At 40.4% G+C, this 16,784-nt stretch overlaps 1 protein-coding gene across 1 annotated transcript; it reads right to left on the bottom strand.

The window, feature by feature from the left end:
• Nucleotides 1–1,824: 1,824 nt before the first annotated feature.
• On the bottom strand, nucleotides 1,825–14,037 carry LOC139641626 (choline transporter-like protein 4). Its single transcript, XM_071516118.1, has 21 exons — nucleotides 13,890–14,037; nucleotides 6,808–6,859; nucleotides 6,401–6,474; nucleotides 6,097–6,175; nucleotides 5,889–5,985; nucleotides 5,587–5,718; nucleotides 5,337–5,397; nucleotides 5,034–5,148; nucleotides 4,844–4,927; nucleotides 4,649–4,761; nucleotides 4,430–4,552; nucleotides 4,219–4,318; nucleotides 3,807–3,999; nucleotides 3,380–3,636; nucleotides 3,186–3,280; nucleotides 2,985–3,088; nucleotides 2,776–2,849; nucleotides 2,622–2,692; nucleotides 2,408–2,499; nucleotides 2,065–2,149; nucleotides 1,825–1,949 (listed from the first exon to the last, which is right to left on the bottom strand). Exons 1-21 carry the CDS (start codon nucleotides 14,035–14,037, stop codon nucleotides 1,825–1,827), a joined length of 2,274 nt encoding a protein of 757 aa, XP_071372219.1.
• Nucleotides 14,038–16,784: the final 2,747 nt, after the last annotated feature.

The following is a 16,784-nucleotide window of genomic DNA, read 5'->3' as shown; positions in this document are numbered from 1 at the left end:
GCCCTCTGTTCACCTGGCTCACCTGTCGACTAGCCAATACTGAACAGCAGAGGACGTTCCTGGATTTTTCACCGCACCGCTCCCGCAAAATGAGCGAGACGGTAAGCTCAAAATGCTACTACTAAATATGAAAAGCAAATTGTACAACTGACATAACTACACAATTACGGGCATGAAACATGTTGTCTCTGTTCAATAGGAATTTACTGAAAGATCAAGCACCCCGCAGGTCTTATTCATTGAAAAGTCATCATCATCATCACTATGTTGAAGGTTGAATCAAAGTCACCAAGATCAGTTCTGCCTCCTTCTAAAATAGTCTATAATGATGTGATTGTTAGAACACCAAGGGGGTTTTCTGCAATAGAGATATAGTTTTCTGGACATAAGGGTGCATTCTCTGGTTCAGGACTCCAACATTCCAGATTTTTTTTCTAGGTCTGATCAGATCCAATAGGATCAAGTACAATTTCTCTACTGGTTACTTTCATGTGCACAAATATTGATTAGACTGTTCTAGACCCATACTATATTCCGTGTCATAGGAACACAAATAGGCTACTAAGTCTGACATGGAACTTCTAAACTGTATTAGTCTAATTAATGCTATTATTGCATTACTGTCCTATAAATATAAACAGAAATTAATATTAACATGAACAATAGGCAATTTCTTGTACTGAATTTAAATATAGGGAAGCTTACAGAAAGAGGAGCGCTACTTAGGTGTCTCTGGCATCTTCCACTGGTGCTCTTTGGTGACAGGGATTGAAGTCTTCAAAAATGAAAAAGGAGGCCCAAGGCACTCAAGTGGATTAAGAGTCCTGTATCAGAGTCTTTATTAAGTTGGGCTAAAACATTATCTTGGCTGGTGACCCATGCCTTGCAGCCGCAGAGGCCTTCATCAGGGTGTCCCTGATGAAGGCCTTCTTAATCCACTTGTGCCTTGGACCTCCTTTTTCATTTATGGGGAAGCTTATGCTTTAGAGATTATTTCAACTGTGATATCCCTAAACAAATGGCATGGCAGCATTTTATCCTATCTTACAATAGAAATCACAATAACAGAAAGCATTACAGAATAATAATGTTCTATGGATTAGGAGCAGTGCTCTCTATATAAGGTGAACAGGGGTCCTACAGATATTTGTGCCCAAACTAAGATGGGCCATCTGAAGCCTGCATATCATTTCCTGGAAAGAGTGTTGTAAAAACTTAAACTAGTTTCAGTTACAACAAAAAGCAAGAAAAGACAGTTAAGACTGCTTCATCTGTCTTCATACAGGCAACACTTGGACTTAAACCATCTGGTTATTCTAAAACAAAATTGATATGAACTGTAATTGTCTGGTTGTATGATATGTATTTGTTGACATGTAGTGTATTTATGATCTAGTGGCTTACACTATTTTTTAATAAAAACCCTCTTCAATGACGCATTATGCACTTAGTCTGTTTATTATATTTAATGTATCTTGTCAGTGTCCTACAAAACGTATCTCCAAAAACATTGCTGGAATTGAAAAAAAAACTGGTCTCATAAAAACCTTTCTCATGGGCACTCGCGCATATTTACCATGCATTGAAAATGAAATGAAAATATACAGTTAATGCAAAAAAACATTTTCAAAGGTTAGGTATGTCACATGTTCTTCTTGTCAATTACAAAAAAGACAAGACTGGAGATTTTGCAAAAGTCTGGCAATATGTTAGCAAAAGACTACATCAGAGCACTTCTCTCTACAGAGAGTGGTCAAACAGATAACACTGAGAATTTTTTATGAAACTGACAGAGAAGACCTGGGTACGGAGATGGAGAAAGGGTTAGGAGAGAGGTGCAGCTTCTTGTTTTATGGTCTCCCCCTTGGGTTTGTGAAGGAGGGTCATCAGGTTTCTGGTGGAGTAATAAGGCCTCTCCAATGATCCATCATTCCTCTCCAGGTCCTCCACTACAGAATGGAGAGAACAACGGTTACATTAATGACGTTGAGAGTAACAATGAGATTTTGGTAACTGGTACATAGAGATGATTCAGTAATGATGCACTGGGTCAGTAGTACTCACTAAGACAGATGGAGAGTGTGTTAACACACATGCTGTAGACACTGAAAAAGCCCTTAGCAATGATGTAAGCTCCCACCATCACAATCTAGACAAAATATCATTAGCACACAGCAGAATTAAACAGTGTGTTACATGAGCAACACTAGAAATGTGTACACCCCTGGTATTTGCTCATTAGTAAATAGCATGTCATGAGTACATGACCCCCCAGATAACCAAATTTTACTGTTTTATTTCAACTTACTAATGATAAATATTGAGATGAAACCATCAGCAATATGAGTGCTATGATCGATTCCAGTTTGGCTAGAATGTGAACATTATCAAACACAATTGAACTCACAACAATTTGCACCCAATAGTAGTTCAGCATCTCCAACTGGAAGGCATCAGGCAAGCGGATTCTCCCAGAGAAGACATAGAAAGACAGCACCCCTAGAAAGAAAGAAAGAAATGAAGATAGGAACTTGAGTCATAAGGCAATATGATGCGTTTAAATCCCGTATTTGTAGTTTCTGATAAACTGATCACATTAGATTACAGCTATATTTCCTCACCAACTGGTCCAACCACCAGTAGTTTGCAAAATAACAGCACCACATCTGTCACACGGTCCAATAGCACCACCCTGTGGATAAACGTTGAGCATGTCATCAACAACTGACAATGTGAAAGCACTTTCCTCCTATGAAAAATGTCCAGCAGACCTACCGCTCAACATTCCTCATCACCAGGTCAGAGGCATGTCTAGCAGAACTATAGAAGTTTTCACCATAAATGGCCATCTGATGATAGATCACAGTAATAACAGACATTACTATAACACATTATTATATGCACATTCATTATTTCACTAACAGAACAAAGTGATACATAATTACTGTATTAGTGTAATGAATGGCAACATTAACAGGACTTGCCATGACAAACGCATTTTGGTTGAGGATATTCATAAAGCGCCCAAAGCACCAAGATCCAAAATGGAGACGGGAGAATACAAACAGTCCACATGACCCCTCAAAGTCTGAGGAGACATAAAAAACAAAATGTGATCTGTTTATGAAATACAGATTCACATAATCAGAATTTGCATCAAATATGAATTTTAGGACTGGCCTCACCCTTAAACTTGTGGTAAAGGCACTCCAGTATCATCCTTGGCAACTGGAATATGGTGATCAGTAGTGAACCTAATGCCAGAGAGCCAAAATGGAAGCTTTCAAAGGGAGACACAACAACAAAAAATTAGTGCCACATAAAATGTTCAGGATCACATTATGGAGACCACTATACTGTTAAGTTTTGCAGCTCTTACTATAGATTCCTTATGAAGGCCTGGTACACACAGCAGGCAGGGATGTCTCCCTTGTTGAACACCCAGTAGTATGAGGCAAAGGTCCCTGCCAGAGTGGACTGGCCAAGGGCAATAACAAAGACAACACTCCAGAGGAAAGCAACAGTGTTGTAGACATGCAGGTAGACGATGTTCTGCTGGAATAGCCCTTCATTATCGTACTTATTGAAGATACAGCGGACAGAGGGGCATTGAGGGTAGGCCGAAGATTCAAATGTCTGACGGAAAAAGGAAGAAAAGGAAAAAGAGAGTAAAGAGATGGAAATGGGAAGTTGAGAGGGGAAAACTCTAGTAGGTTAGAGTCATTTTGAGATGCCCCTTACTTTATTTGTGAGTTAGAAAGCACAGAACAAATCCACACAGCACACACATTGTCAAATTATTTTACCTGTGGGTGACACTCTGTGCTGTTGATAAGTCTGCAGCCACTGGCAGAGGAGTTGAGAGCCACCACCCTGTACAGCGGAGCTCCAGAGGTTGCCAGGAACAAGGAAGTCATTGCCCAGTAGCAACCACACAACAGCACCAGCAAAAAGGTGAGCAGGGGATAAGCCATTGTGGACATCATGCACCTTATGACCCTGTGCAACAAAGACAACCCTTTAGTTGTATTTCGGTTTTAACCAGGAACAATGGGGAATGGTAGCACTTATTACAGAAACGTTAAAAACACCAGTGATAAAGACGTAAAATGTGAACTTGAAAGTGGCAAAACATAATCTACAAATGATCTTGTAGTTGTATTGGATAGCCCTGTGGCAGGCATAACAATAACTATCATGTGAAAGTGGAAATCTCACTTGTTGGACTCATCTAGAAGGGCCACAGCAGTACAGAGTCGCTTCCTGAAGCAGTCTAGGATCACCACCAGAATGACTTCAATCACAATCAGCATAATCACTAAAGACAAAGATAAGTGTTTGTAGCATCCCAACAATACTAACCACAACCAAAACAATCCATATTCATGATAGAAAGACATAACACCACATAATAGTTTATGAAGCTCACAGAATACTAGCCAGGTCTCCTTCACTTGAAAGTAAACGGAGACGTTTGTTCTGAAGCTGAGATCCATGATGGACAGTTTGGATGTGCTGAAGTACTTATATTCTGAGTAGCAGTAAAATATTCCTGTGTGAGAGGAACACAATCACATGGAATCACAAATCTATCCTAGAAACAGATATATTTGCATTCAAATCAATTGCATTATATGTTCTGTATTACCGTAGCCCCCTAGAGCTAGCACTCCAACAATGAATATCGAGATCACAATGAAGGGCGGATACATCAACAGCAGCATGAAGAAAAGACTGAGGACCATGGCCAACATTAGACCACTGAAATAACACAACAGAGACCAGTGTCATACAAATGGATGTATGTTATTTGGTAAATGAGAGTTATTTAGATCACACTTACAGTAGTATCCAATACCAGGAAGAGACAAAGTCCTCAGAGATTTGCACAAGTATGGGCTTGGCGTTGTAGACCGTGATTAGAGAGCTGAAGGACACACATGCACACACACAAACAAGATGTAGAATTTTTTTTTTTCTCTAGGCTGTTCCAACATAGAAATTATTTGTCAAGGATGCAGATAGGTACCAACCCGATGGCATCTGTGACGCTTGCGAGGGTGTGGTTGATGGAGACCATACCAGGCAGAGTAAAGTTAGAAGGGATGTGGTTCAGAGCACTTAGACTGGGCAGACACTTTCCTCGAGCTGGAACAAAGTAAACATCAAATCATCAGACTAAAAATTACAGTAAATATTTCCAGGATATATAAGCATTCTGTCTTTACCCTGTGCACTTTGGTTATATGTCATGAGAATTAAGCTAATTGATGTTTGGTAGGAATGCAGAGATTTGGTAAGTATACAAAGGGATTTATAAAAGAGGGGCACTTTACTTGATAAACTTGGGACATAAAAAGATGGACATAGTTCTTCATCAAGGATCTTTTGGATACTCTGAAAAAGAGGAAGTGTAGCGTTAAACATGAGAATAGGAAGCCTGTGACTTTTGATTAGGGTCTTTTTCCAACAGTTTATTATAACATTATGTGCTTCACATGCTTGAATTATCTGAAGAGGCACATACATCCAGTTAATGCACTATGAGGTCAAGTCCACACAATACAAACTATGCTATTATTGTACCAGTTCAGTGGTGGCCAGGTCAAGGCTGGGGTCACAGTACCGCTGGTCAAAGACGTTTTTGGGCTGGGAACCAGATTCATAGGCATCAGGGGGCAGCATCCAGAACTCAGAGGGACACTTACTAACACAAATCTACAAAGGAGAAAGAGAAAGACAGAGAGTCATTAAAAAAAGATGAGGGGGAAAAAAAAGGGGGGGGGGGTGTTATCTGGCAAGCATTCATGCATCATATTTGTATTGTGTCTTACCTGCATTGTTGGTTTTTACATATATGAGATAGGAAGAAGTAAGAGTCTACCTGCAATTGTTGGGCATTTTATACCATCAACCCCAGCAGGCATCACTTTAGTCTTCGTTTCACACTTCAGCAAGTCCACATATAGCATGTTGGGGCGGTCCCTGACAGTGGAAGGGAAGGATTTTCATCAATGCAATCGCAATTAAAACCTTGTAATAACTGTATTACTCTTTTGTGTGTTTTTTGCATGTAAAGACAGACAAGATACTGACAAATATTTTCCAGCTCCACAAAACATTCCACTGGAGTCCCGGGGTAACAGAATATTGCGAGAGTCTCCAAGCAGCCAGGCTGTCAGTGAGAGAGAGCAAGTTTAGTTTAAAAGAGTGTTGACTAAAGGGGGGCGTTTGAAATAGATGGTCACTCGTAGGAGTAGCAAAATTAGAGCACTATCTTGGCAATTTTATATATATAAGTTTATATAAGCCCACAACTTGCCATAAAATGTCTTCAACTTGAGAGAAAGAGAGGGAGGGAGAGGGAGAGGGAGAGAGAGAGAGGTGAAATATTTCTTACCAATAACTCCTAGCGCTATAAAGGCCGTGACAGCGAGGAGGAATATAATTGAGCACAGCAGATCTGTACATGTCCTGGGACAAAATAACGTTAGACATTTAACGTTAGGTCTACATGCTATAACTGAATTTTGAAGAGATTATCTACTAACTTAAACGCTTTATGCAATTAACGTTACATTCGGGACCAAAAATTAATCATAAACTTTAACCTAGGTTCATCATTTAACCTAACTTAGTATCTCGAACTTTCTGAAATGTCATTTTATGGGAACCTTAAACCAAAGTGAAGTGTAGAACCCACACACTATGTTAACTGATATTTTTTCAAATGAAAGGCATAACGTTAGCTAGCTAACGTTAACGTTATCTACTTCGGTCTGTTGTACGTTAGAAGACAGCACAAACCTTTTGCGTCGCGTTAACAGGTCCAGCACCGGTCCAGTAAACTCGGCAGACCCTACAATAATATTAGAGTAATATGTTATTAGGCCATTCTCTGCATACTCGAGTTTCGACATTTTGCTAACGTATATTTTCTGTTGCAATGTGACCAACACTTGATCTACAGGATCCAAACCGATCGGCGTAACGTTAGCTAAATTGCACTCGAGATACTCACCATCATCCGAGTAAATCATTTTAGTAGCTTTTTTGCTGAAGCAAAGAACCACCCTTCAGTGAAATTCAGTTCAATTTACATTAACGATATTTTCTTATAGGTTACGTTAGCTAATACACATACAATGTTAACCAAAGGAAATTTGGAGACGGTTTGTTTTCAAATTCAAAGCTAAACATTTATGCGTTGCTACTGGAACTTTTAGGCGCGCGCTTGTGGAGTGGACGTGGAACAGTGGTTGAAGTACAGCAGGTCTGCCACTGCTAGGCTATTCTCAAACTTTATAAAATCAGGAATTTTAGTGAATTCTCACAAATCATAATCTCCAATATAACTGTCTTTGTGTGGGTTTAAAACAATTAGATTTATCACTGCTGGCAAGTGGTTTTAATTAAAAAACCGTATGTGACTAGCAAATAACTGAAATATTTCAGAGATTCAGCTAAATCGTAGGCACTATAACATAGGAACTGGGGCCTTTCTAGGGTTTGAATTTAAAGGAAACCCCCACCCTAAAACATTATAACACTGTTAAAAACATGGGTTAAAAACAGCTATTGGCTGGGCCAAAGCCAAACAAATGATGTCACGTCGAGATGTTTCCAGCTCAGTTACAAGTAGCCTTACTAGACTTAACATTTTGCACAATGTTCAACAATCATACAAAGGGAAATCCATTGTGCAAGAGGCAGAGATACCAGTTTCTCCACTGATAGTAGCCTCAATAGACCATAATGCAATGCAGCCACGGGACTTTTGAGTAAGGCCGCATTCACATGCACTGTTGCCAACTTGGCGACTTTGTTGCTAGATTTAGAGACTTTTCAGACCCCCCTGGTTTTCCATCAGTGCATATGTCTCATTGAAATGCGTGGGATATTGTCAGTTTTTTGACAAATCACAAATGCTTATGTGAAAGCCACCTGGGTTGCAGCCCTGATCATAGACACTATAACTCACAGCTGAATAATCACACTTACAAGCTATATGCCCTTACGTCCACCTTTGATTGAAAGCAACAAGTTCACATCCCTTCTCTGGGAGTTGTCAAAAGGTATCCTGGGAAATGCAGGAAATCACTAACTGAAGTAGAAGTAGACAAGACATGCAGGGAAAGTCAGGGATCAGGGATGCTATACCAAGAAAGTAAATTACAACACTTTATCACAAACCCCTGGAATGCATTGAACTTCTTTTTTTTTTTTTCAAAACTCTTTTTATTGGTGTTTGTCCACATTATAAACAGTAGATCCTCGTAAATCGTTTCAACATGTTTTGTTGCATTGAACTTCAAAGATTGATGATATCTAACAGTGTAAAAGTATCTGAGGGTGGAATAAGGTTTTATAAGAGAGCCGAAGCCTCTCTATAATGGGCCTGGCAAAAGTGTGTTAATATGACTCTGTTCTTGCACAAGATACAGATTTGGTGTTTTGATGCTGGTGGTGGAAAATTATGTCTCAGTCGCTGCTCTAGAATCTTGCATACTGTAAATGCTCAATTGTGAATGAGATATGGTTTACATTGTTTTCCTACTTATGACCACCTGTGCATGAATATGAATGGGGTCATTGTTATTCTGGAAGACTCCACTCTCATCAGGACAGAAATTTCACCATAGGATGAACATGATCACTCAGAATGGCTTGTATTTGTTGGCATTTACATTGCCCTCTAAGGCGTTGAGTGGACCAAAATATGCCAGGAAAATGGGCCCCATACCACAAGAAACCAAAAGAAACAAACTTCTTTTGACATGCCACACATGTACTCATCCACTTGCTGAGAGGAGGCAGAAGTATGACTCATCTGACCATATTTTTGTGTGCCTGTGTTCTTTTCACCACTTCACTCGCAAAAGTGCATTTTTACAGTAATAAGGGCTGACCATAGTGTCTCTGTGAAGTTCTGAATGGACAGTTCAGTGGTTTGTCTGTTTTTCCTTATATCCCGAACCAATGAATGGACATTATGGTCAGAGAGTATGTGCTCCTTTCCACAGCCAGTCCAAACCGCCTATGTCTTTCACTCAGATTTACATGCCAACAACATCACCTTAGTCACTGTTTCTCATGAAACATCAACAGGTCAAGCAGTCTTTGTCACTGAAGCTCCTGCCAAACTTGTCCCAACAGTGAGTCCTCTCTCTAAGTCAGTGATTGCTTAATTATCTTAAGGGTTGCACATATGGAAGCACCTTCTTTCAATGTACTTTGTATCCTAGTGTACTCACGTGTGTTCTTTATTTTGGCAGTTACCTGTATATGATAACTGTACTGTATGCCGATGGTGGAGAGGAGCTGTTTTTTAGCAGTCTACTTGAAGGCATGCTGTGTTTTTGTTACAGAAGAGGAGGAGGCTGCTGATTTGGATGTAGAACAGAGTGTGACATGTTGATTGAAAATGTTCTGACTTCTGCACTCTTAAGTACGCCCCTCGACTGGAACATATAAAATTGCATTAATGGATTTAACTAGGCCTTCATCCAAGAGGCTGAAGCTTGTTCTACTGTGGAGGGAGATACCTCATTTTTTTTTACAGCACACTTCATGTATATTCCCTGGCTGCTTCATCCATGGCAAATTTGGAATACAGATTGTGTCTTGGGGATCGCTCAGAACATCCAGAACCGCCTGTATAAGGTGAAACTATTCGTCCTAGGCATCCTAGTCTTCATCAGGACACTGGACAGGGTGAGACCTCACAAACAAAGCTCATCTCACCAAATCTGTCACATAAATCTATTGCCACGGTGATCCAAGTGGGTTTGGGGAGCGGTTGACAGGCTGTTTTTCATTTATTTTCTTTTAGAGGAAAAAATAGCTGAAAATGCTGTTTCATCTGGCTCTCATCCCAGCTAACTGACTGCCAAGAAGAGCTTAATCCATTACTGCATTCCTTTCTTTTTCTTTTTGCTCAAGGATATGGATAATGGATTAATTAAAAAGATGTTGACTATCCTTTATATTTTGGAGATGCATTTTATGCTGTCCTGTCTTCCAAAGATGACTTGATGCTTTCCTCGTAACATGATTGATATGAAATGGTGACATGTTTTTGGCCTATATTATATAACTAAATGTATAACAGTTGGCTGCTCTGATGAAAACATAATGTTTAAAGTAGCCTCTGTCTTTTTATCATTGAGAACACATACATTAATAAAACCATTAATACAAAAATGTTTTACTTTTTAAAAGGTTTTATTTTTAAATCCTCAGTTTGACTCGTTTTCATGGTTATTTGTCAGGGCTGTGGTGAATATCAAAATAATCCTTAAACTTACAAGGAATTTCTGTAATATCTGGTGTTTTCATTGTAGGCTAAAATGGAAACACTATAAAGCCATCACAAACATTCAAAGCAGACTTCAGATTTTTGACCAGATGTTTTCAATCCAGGGGGTGGCGCCATTGCATTAGTGTTGAGTTAATTTGAATCCCCACCACAAATTAGTGTTCTCTCTGATCTGCTATTGCTAACTAACAGCTATTTAATGAATGAATAATAGGGGAGATAACATTCCCATCAAGGGAAGAACTAGTACATAATCTCATATGATAGCGAAGCAAATCATAAATTGCCTTCTGTAATAATATCATACCAAAATGGAGTGTGAATATGATATTTAACAATGTGAAACATTCATTTTCAGATATCATGTTGCTTTTATAATGTCCTTTCTTCTTCTTCTGCCACCTCTTAACTATCTGCAAATTTATGAGATTAATGTTTTGATTTTATATATATATATATATATAGTTTTATTGCCAGAATTCAAGTGGAAACACCATTCACATATCTGTCTTAAATCAGTAATAAAGTTGTCAGGAAGTTTTGGTACTGGTAAATTTTAAATAAAAGTATATTATCCTCTTGTAAAAGTCAATATAGCTAAAGATAGCAATTCTTGGAAATGTTGGGGTTTTTTTCAGTTAGTAAAAAGATCTAAATAAACAAATTAAAACATGCATGCTAAGTATGCTCAGCCCTTCCTACACACAATGTTTTGCCTTGTTAGTGTAACTGAAGTCCAAAGAGTTTGAAATCTTTCTTCAAGCTCTGATTTCTGAAGCCAACAGCCATGAGAGCCATCCACAAATCACTGTTATGAACAGAAGCATTCCTCTGTCCTCTAGGGTATATAAGGCTTCATTTGGTTTCCCTCCATGATGTATGCTGAGGGCAAGAAGTCATTTAGCTTTCAATTTATTAGCCTGTTGATTTATGCATGCTGTAAAGGTGCTGGTGGTGTCTCCTACACCCCGCACCCCCCACCCCCTTCATATTGGACCCTAATAATTTGGTAATAGATGATGTGAAAGAAGAGAAAGTTCAACAATTAGAAAAGTCAAAACAAAAAAAAAACAAGGCTTTACTGTTTCTATGGCCACACTTCATTTATCACTGCTGTTTTAGTCACTAGGTAATGGACTAATGCTGAGAACACTGCCATAAGACTGGAATCTGAATATACAGCAATGGATACTCCACCATAAGAGCACAGCAACACCAAGATGAGTGGCTGAAAGTCAGAGATTTATTGACTCACTTGTCGGTCCCTTCTGGAATTAACACCTACAGAAAATCAGTTCTCTTTCTTCAGTGAAACAGCTTGGATCGGGGTGCATCAATGGCATTTTTCAACACATATTCTACGCCTCAAAACAAAATCTATTTTAAAATAATATAATCAAGTATCCAAATTCAGTGCTTTGTCCTTTGAAGTTCTAAAAAATTCTGGTTCTGAAAGATAGTCTTTCCCCCCCGAGCCACAAATCCATCACAAAAAATGTAGACACTGTTACTCATAACAGCATTGCATGTTTCCTTTTTTAGTAGAAATCGTTATAAGAGAAATCATTTGCAGTGTACGTTACAAAGGTGTCGATTCTTGCCCAGAGTTCAATGCTTTTCTTCTGACTAACTGCCTGCTTGGAGCCTCTTCCCATGACCACCGCTGGGAAGGAGGAAACTCTATTACCAAATGACTCACAGGGAGAGAAAAAAGCCTGAAGTGTTTGGAAGAGCAGCTTTGTGAGTAATCACTATGGTTTGCTGGGCTCCATCCACATCCTTGGACACCTCACTGTGCTCTCACTCTCACTTTTTCCATCAGCCACCCTTACAGAAATCAAATTTCGTCATTGCAGAACCCTGTGATAAAGGTCGAAGAAAATTAGAACACACAAATAAGCCCGATCTTCTTGATAAACAACAGAGAACTCATCTGCACCCCAGACCACAACATACTGTCTGTTTTACTGAGATACATGGCAGGTAGGAATGATGGCAAGCCAAAAGCTGTCTCTCTCCAATTCCCCCTGTTACTAGATGGGTTTATTTTTGTTGGTGCGATCACATCCTATGTTGCAGTGAAAGGTTTTGTCAGGTGTACTGTGATGGCGTGGGGGAGGTGCAAGTAGCGTGTCTGCTGACAGGACTGATGTACCAACCGTGACACTCTCAGTTCATCAATAATCTAAGAAACAGATGGAGGAAAGCTGGTGAGGCATGGGAATGGCAAGGTTTTTCAGCAGAGGATTGCTTCAACCTCGCGATAGTGAGCACTTCACTACCGGGCCTCGAGTAAGAGGTTTTCCATGAACAGTGTTTTCAGCATTCTTACTGATCCACGTGTGCCATCTTCAAATCTCAGGCCATATTACTGTATGAGTAATCAATATAAACAGTTGGCTAATTTAAATCATTCTGAATGCTTCAACATAGAGGAACCTAAAATAATGGTGCAGTCGTCTGAGCCACCGCTTATTCTTGTATTGAAGACACATTCCTCTTACCTACTATGACCTTAAGAATGGCCAACAGATGGTGAGCAGAGCCATGGGCTGCAGGTGTCCACACTTCACAGCAGCAAGTAATGTCTTCAACAGACTCTATATCTGAATAAAGCTAAGAGGATGCCCCTTCATTCTGTCATGACAGTTCTGCATGCTCCTTTAGTATCTGGTGCAGGTAATCCTCATAAGCAAATCAATCTTCTTATGTCAACGGAAGCAAAGACTTCAAATGTACAGTGACTGCAATCTGGCTGATATGCATAATAGAATATGAATACTCTATTTGCTTATCCTGATCTAACTGGAAATATTCCAGGTGAGAGGTGTGCAAGCAAGCTGAATGACTCAAATCTTGATGAGAACTCCAGCTGGGTGGCCATGATGAGTCAACTGGCCACCGGCCACTTCCACACTGATGAGTACAAGTAAACAACTTTCTAAGAACACAACGCGAGATCTATGTAATGAGTGTGAACTGAAATTAGGGGAGATAAAGCAGTCAGAAGGGTGTCTTCTTGGCTAATTTCTGTCAGCCAAGAGGGAGGACAAGAAGGGCTGAAGGGTTCCCATTCCAAAAACAACATAGCTGGAGAGGTAGCCTATTGTGTCCTGACAGATTGGTCTGACTCAGGGAGGAGGAGGTCACCTCTAACTGACACACTGGGAAGAGCGGAGGTGAGCAGAATTCAGGGGGAGACGGGAACACAGCTGCAGTTCAGAGGAGAGTAATCGTTGTTACTGCCCCACATAATTTAAGATTGACTGCCGGCAAAAGCTGTTTGAATCCCTTTGAATTTATTATACTATATGCTTGCCCGGTTGAAAACTACCTGACCTACCTTTGATAGAGGGGGAATGTGGAGTGCCGCAATTATAAATCATCACATGATTCTATAAAGTAGCCTCTGCTTTCATTTCACATTACTGTTTTTCTGCTCAACAATGTATATAATTCCCAACAATGCAGGTAAGACTTGCATGATGGTTGCCAGGTCTTTCTCTGTCTCTCTCTCTCTCTCTCTCTCTCTCTCTCTCTCTCTCCTTCTCTCTCTCTCTCTCCCTCTCACCCCTGTCAGGAGTCTGTGGTTTGGGGATGAGCAGCCTGCGGGGAGCATCCATGCTGCTCCCCTGTTGTTTTTGGCCAAGGCTTGGAGACCCTCCTCTGTCCTGAGCATTCCCCAGGTCCTCACACCCCGCCCCCACACCTCTGCCCATCATCCCCCTGTATGCTATTCATCCTCGTGTGCAGCTGGAGCACTCTGTTTGACCTCCTCTCTCCTCACAGAGCCCTTATTAACAGGGACTGTGGTGGGAGTCCTCACAGCGCTTGTGGTTAGAGTGAAGAACCACACTGGACTACTGACATTATGCTCATCACTTGCATAAGCCTATGTGACATGGCATATTATGCTTCTTTCTGAAATGTGCTCTGACAGGATTATTTTGCTAGGCTCCATGCCATAGATGCCAGCATTTTAGGGCTTTGGAGGAAGGAATGGTTTTAGATTGGCGCCAAGAGTTGCTTGTGTTGTTGTATTCTGTGTGAGGAGTCTTCTTGCATTGTTTATTTGAGTATATATAATCATTATTCTTGTACTATCAGTAACATATCATCACTGTCATCGAGTGAAAACCTCATAACTCCAATTTGGTGATTTTCATGGCAAGTTTTTTTTTTTAAACTGAAGGATGACATGTGATGAGAAAATTCTACAACTGTTGTTAGGTTTATAAAATATTTTCAAAACCCATTGGATGAACTCAAAAATGTCTCTCTCTTTGTTCCTGAAAAGTTTATATTTTAAGGTTTTCACCCAATAGTGAGGATATGCTGTTCACCATTGATTATATATACTATGTACTTGTGAAGCATTTGATTGTACTGGTCACTGTTTTTTCCCCCTCCATTCTGCTTATGTATGTAGACTTCTTTTCATTATACACATGTATGTATGTGTATTTGGCATGTACTACATTTCACACCCATTGCATGTCTTGTGGGTGTTTTAAATGTGACACTGACAAAACAAGCACATCACTTCATGAGGCTGACCAGGTATACACAGACACAGTACTTTCCGAACTTACAATAGCACCTGTTGAGCTCCTGTTGTGAAAGCGGTCTGGCCAAAACACGGTACAGCTACTGTAACTCTGTGAACAGATATTTTCTTTGCACGGGTCACTGCCTTGGTCTCCACGCAGCAGTGGCCTGGGTGGATGTGTGTGGTCTGCTGGGTGGCAGCCTGGTTTATAAGTAGCAGGAGGCATGGCTCAGTGGTCTTCAGGTCCATGTTTTGGCAGTGGTGAGGACAGCAAATGTATTGGCTGGCATTTATCTTATGGTGTTCTTGGTCAGAATCAATGGGTTGAACATAAATATCTGAAAATGAGATATATCGTTAGTGATAACCCAAGCTTTAGTTTTCACAATCCATATATTGTGTTGTTGGAGTAAAGTTATATCGTGAAAGCCTTTCTGAAACCCTTGGAGGAAAGCCTGTGTTTGTTTTGTGTGTGTGTGTGTGTGTGTGTGTGTGTGTGTGTGTGTGCGAGTTTGTGTGTGTGGTTTTAAACAGAGATTATACTGCTGGGATGCCAGTTCTTCCCTAGACCCCACATCACCTCTAGCTTCCAAGCTGTGAAAACAAACTGGAGGTTTGTTGGTTCTTAGTGGCTAATAAGGTGTCATTGTGCGGTAGAGCTGTCTGATATCCCACAGAGTTATTACGATGACATGAATGGATTTAGCAGTGCATCTATTACACACACACACACACACACACACACACACACACACACACACACACACACACGCACACACACGTTTATATATGTACATATGTAGATAGACACAAACACGTTCTATTAAGATCAAAACAGATCTTACTTTTTGTGAGATGAGACTTGATATTTTGTGACTCCAGGAATGGGCAGGTTTTGTTCCATTTACTCAAACAAGGTTAAATTGTGCTCTCTTAAAGTAGAACCGTGGTTAGAACCCTCAACATCAAAGCACTTTGGTTTTCAAAGGATTTCTTTTACAGCTAACTTCAGGAGTCCTGGCTCCTCATGTCCAGACAACTTATAAAGGGCTGTTTTCATCCTCACCTCCCTAATCAACACTCCAAATCCTCTCTCACCACCACTGGACTGCTGTTATCGAAAACCCCTGATATCATGTCTGGATTTCTCTCCAGGAATGGGACATTTTGAGGCTATTGCCGAATCTCAGAGGAAAAATGCTGTCATCCAACAGTGGTGCTTGACCTTGTTAGTCCCGAGGTTTGATTAGAGGCTATCTGGGACTGCTCTTTGAAGAACGTACCCCTGTCTTTTCTCATCCCCGGCAGTTGATCCATCTTGACGTGCTGGCATCGGACTCAGTGTGGTTAAACTTAATGGAGTGAACATGAATATCACCGTCAATTGTGGGAGACCCGTGCATGTGGAGAACTGCGGTTTGTTATTTCAATAGATATGAGTAGGCTGATAGAGAAACACGGCCTTCCATGGCTGTAGCAGAGAAAATAAGGCAGATCTCTGTGGACCTAGCTCTGGCTCAGAGTTAGTGAGTGAGAGCCGGAGTTGTGTCTGCCTTGATGTGACCTCTGGGAGGGGCGGTTAATGACGCTTTGGGGTTGCTCATGACTGGTGTGTCAAGTTGCATGAATCACTATTAAACACTTGACTTTATCATAACTCCCACTCACTGCCCATTGATAAGGACAAAGGCTTACTTCATCTATATTTACCACCTTTAAAGGCCTATGTGGGACAGCAGTGTAAATCACACTGTAAACAATCAGCACTGTTTCAAATCATCTCCCCTTCACCTATTTGTCATTGTTAGGGCTATACTCTTGCCCAAAGTCTTTGTTCTTCCCATGGCGACAAAAAGCATCACAATTTGGAGTCTGTAACTGACTGATGAAGGTTTTGTCTTTATTAAAGATCAACAC

This window comes from Centroberyx affinis, unplaced genomic scaffold (assembly GCF_046629955.1).
Source record: "Centroberyx affinis isolate AG114_WGS23_722 - 3 ecotype Tasmania unplaced genomic scaffold, CSIRO-AGI_Caff_v1 ptg000392l_1, whole genome shotgun sequence".
Classification (NCBI taxonomy): Eukaryota; Metazoa; Chordata; class Actinopteri; order Beryciformes; family Berycidae; genus Centroberyx; species Centroberyx affinis.
This window is presented reverse-complemented; position numbering and strand designations above follow the sequence as displayed.

Excerpts from the sequence above, each read along its gene's own strand:
- LOC139641626 (XM_071516118.1), bottom strand. The coding sequence starts at position 14,037 with ATGGGCAGAGGTGTGGGGGCGGGGTGTGAGGACCTGGGGAATGCTCAG. Across the intron at positions 5,398-5,586 it reads ACCTGGCCACCACTGAACTG|AGTATCCAAAAGATCCTTGA; the intron begins GTACAATAATAG and ends CCTCTTTTTCAG. Across the intron at positions 3,637-3,806 it reads GCACAGAGTGTCACCCACAG|ACATTTGAATCTTCGGCCTA; the intron begins GTAAAATAATTT and ends TTTTTCCGTCAG.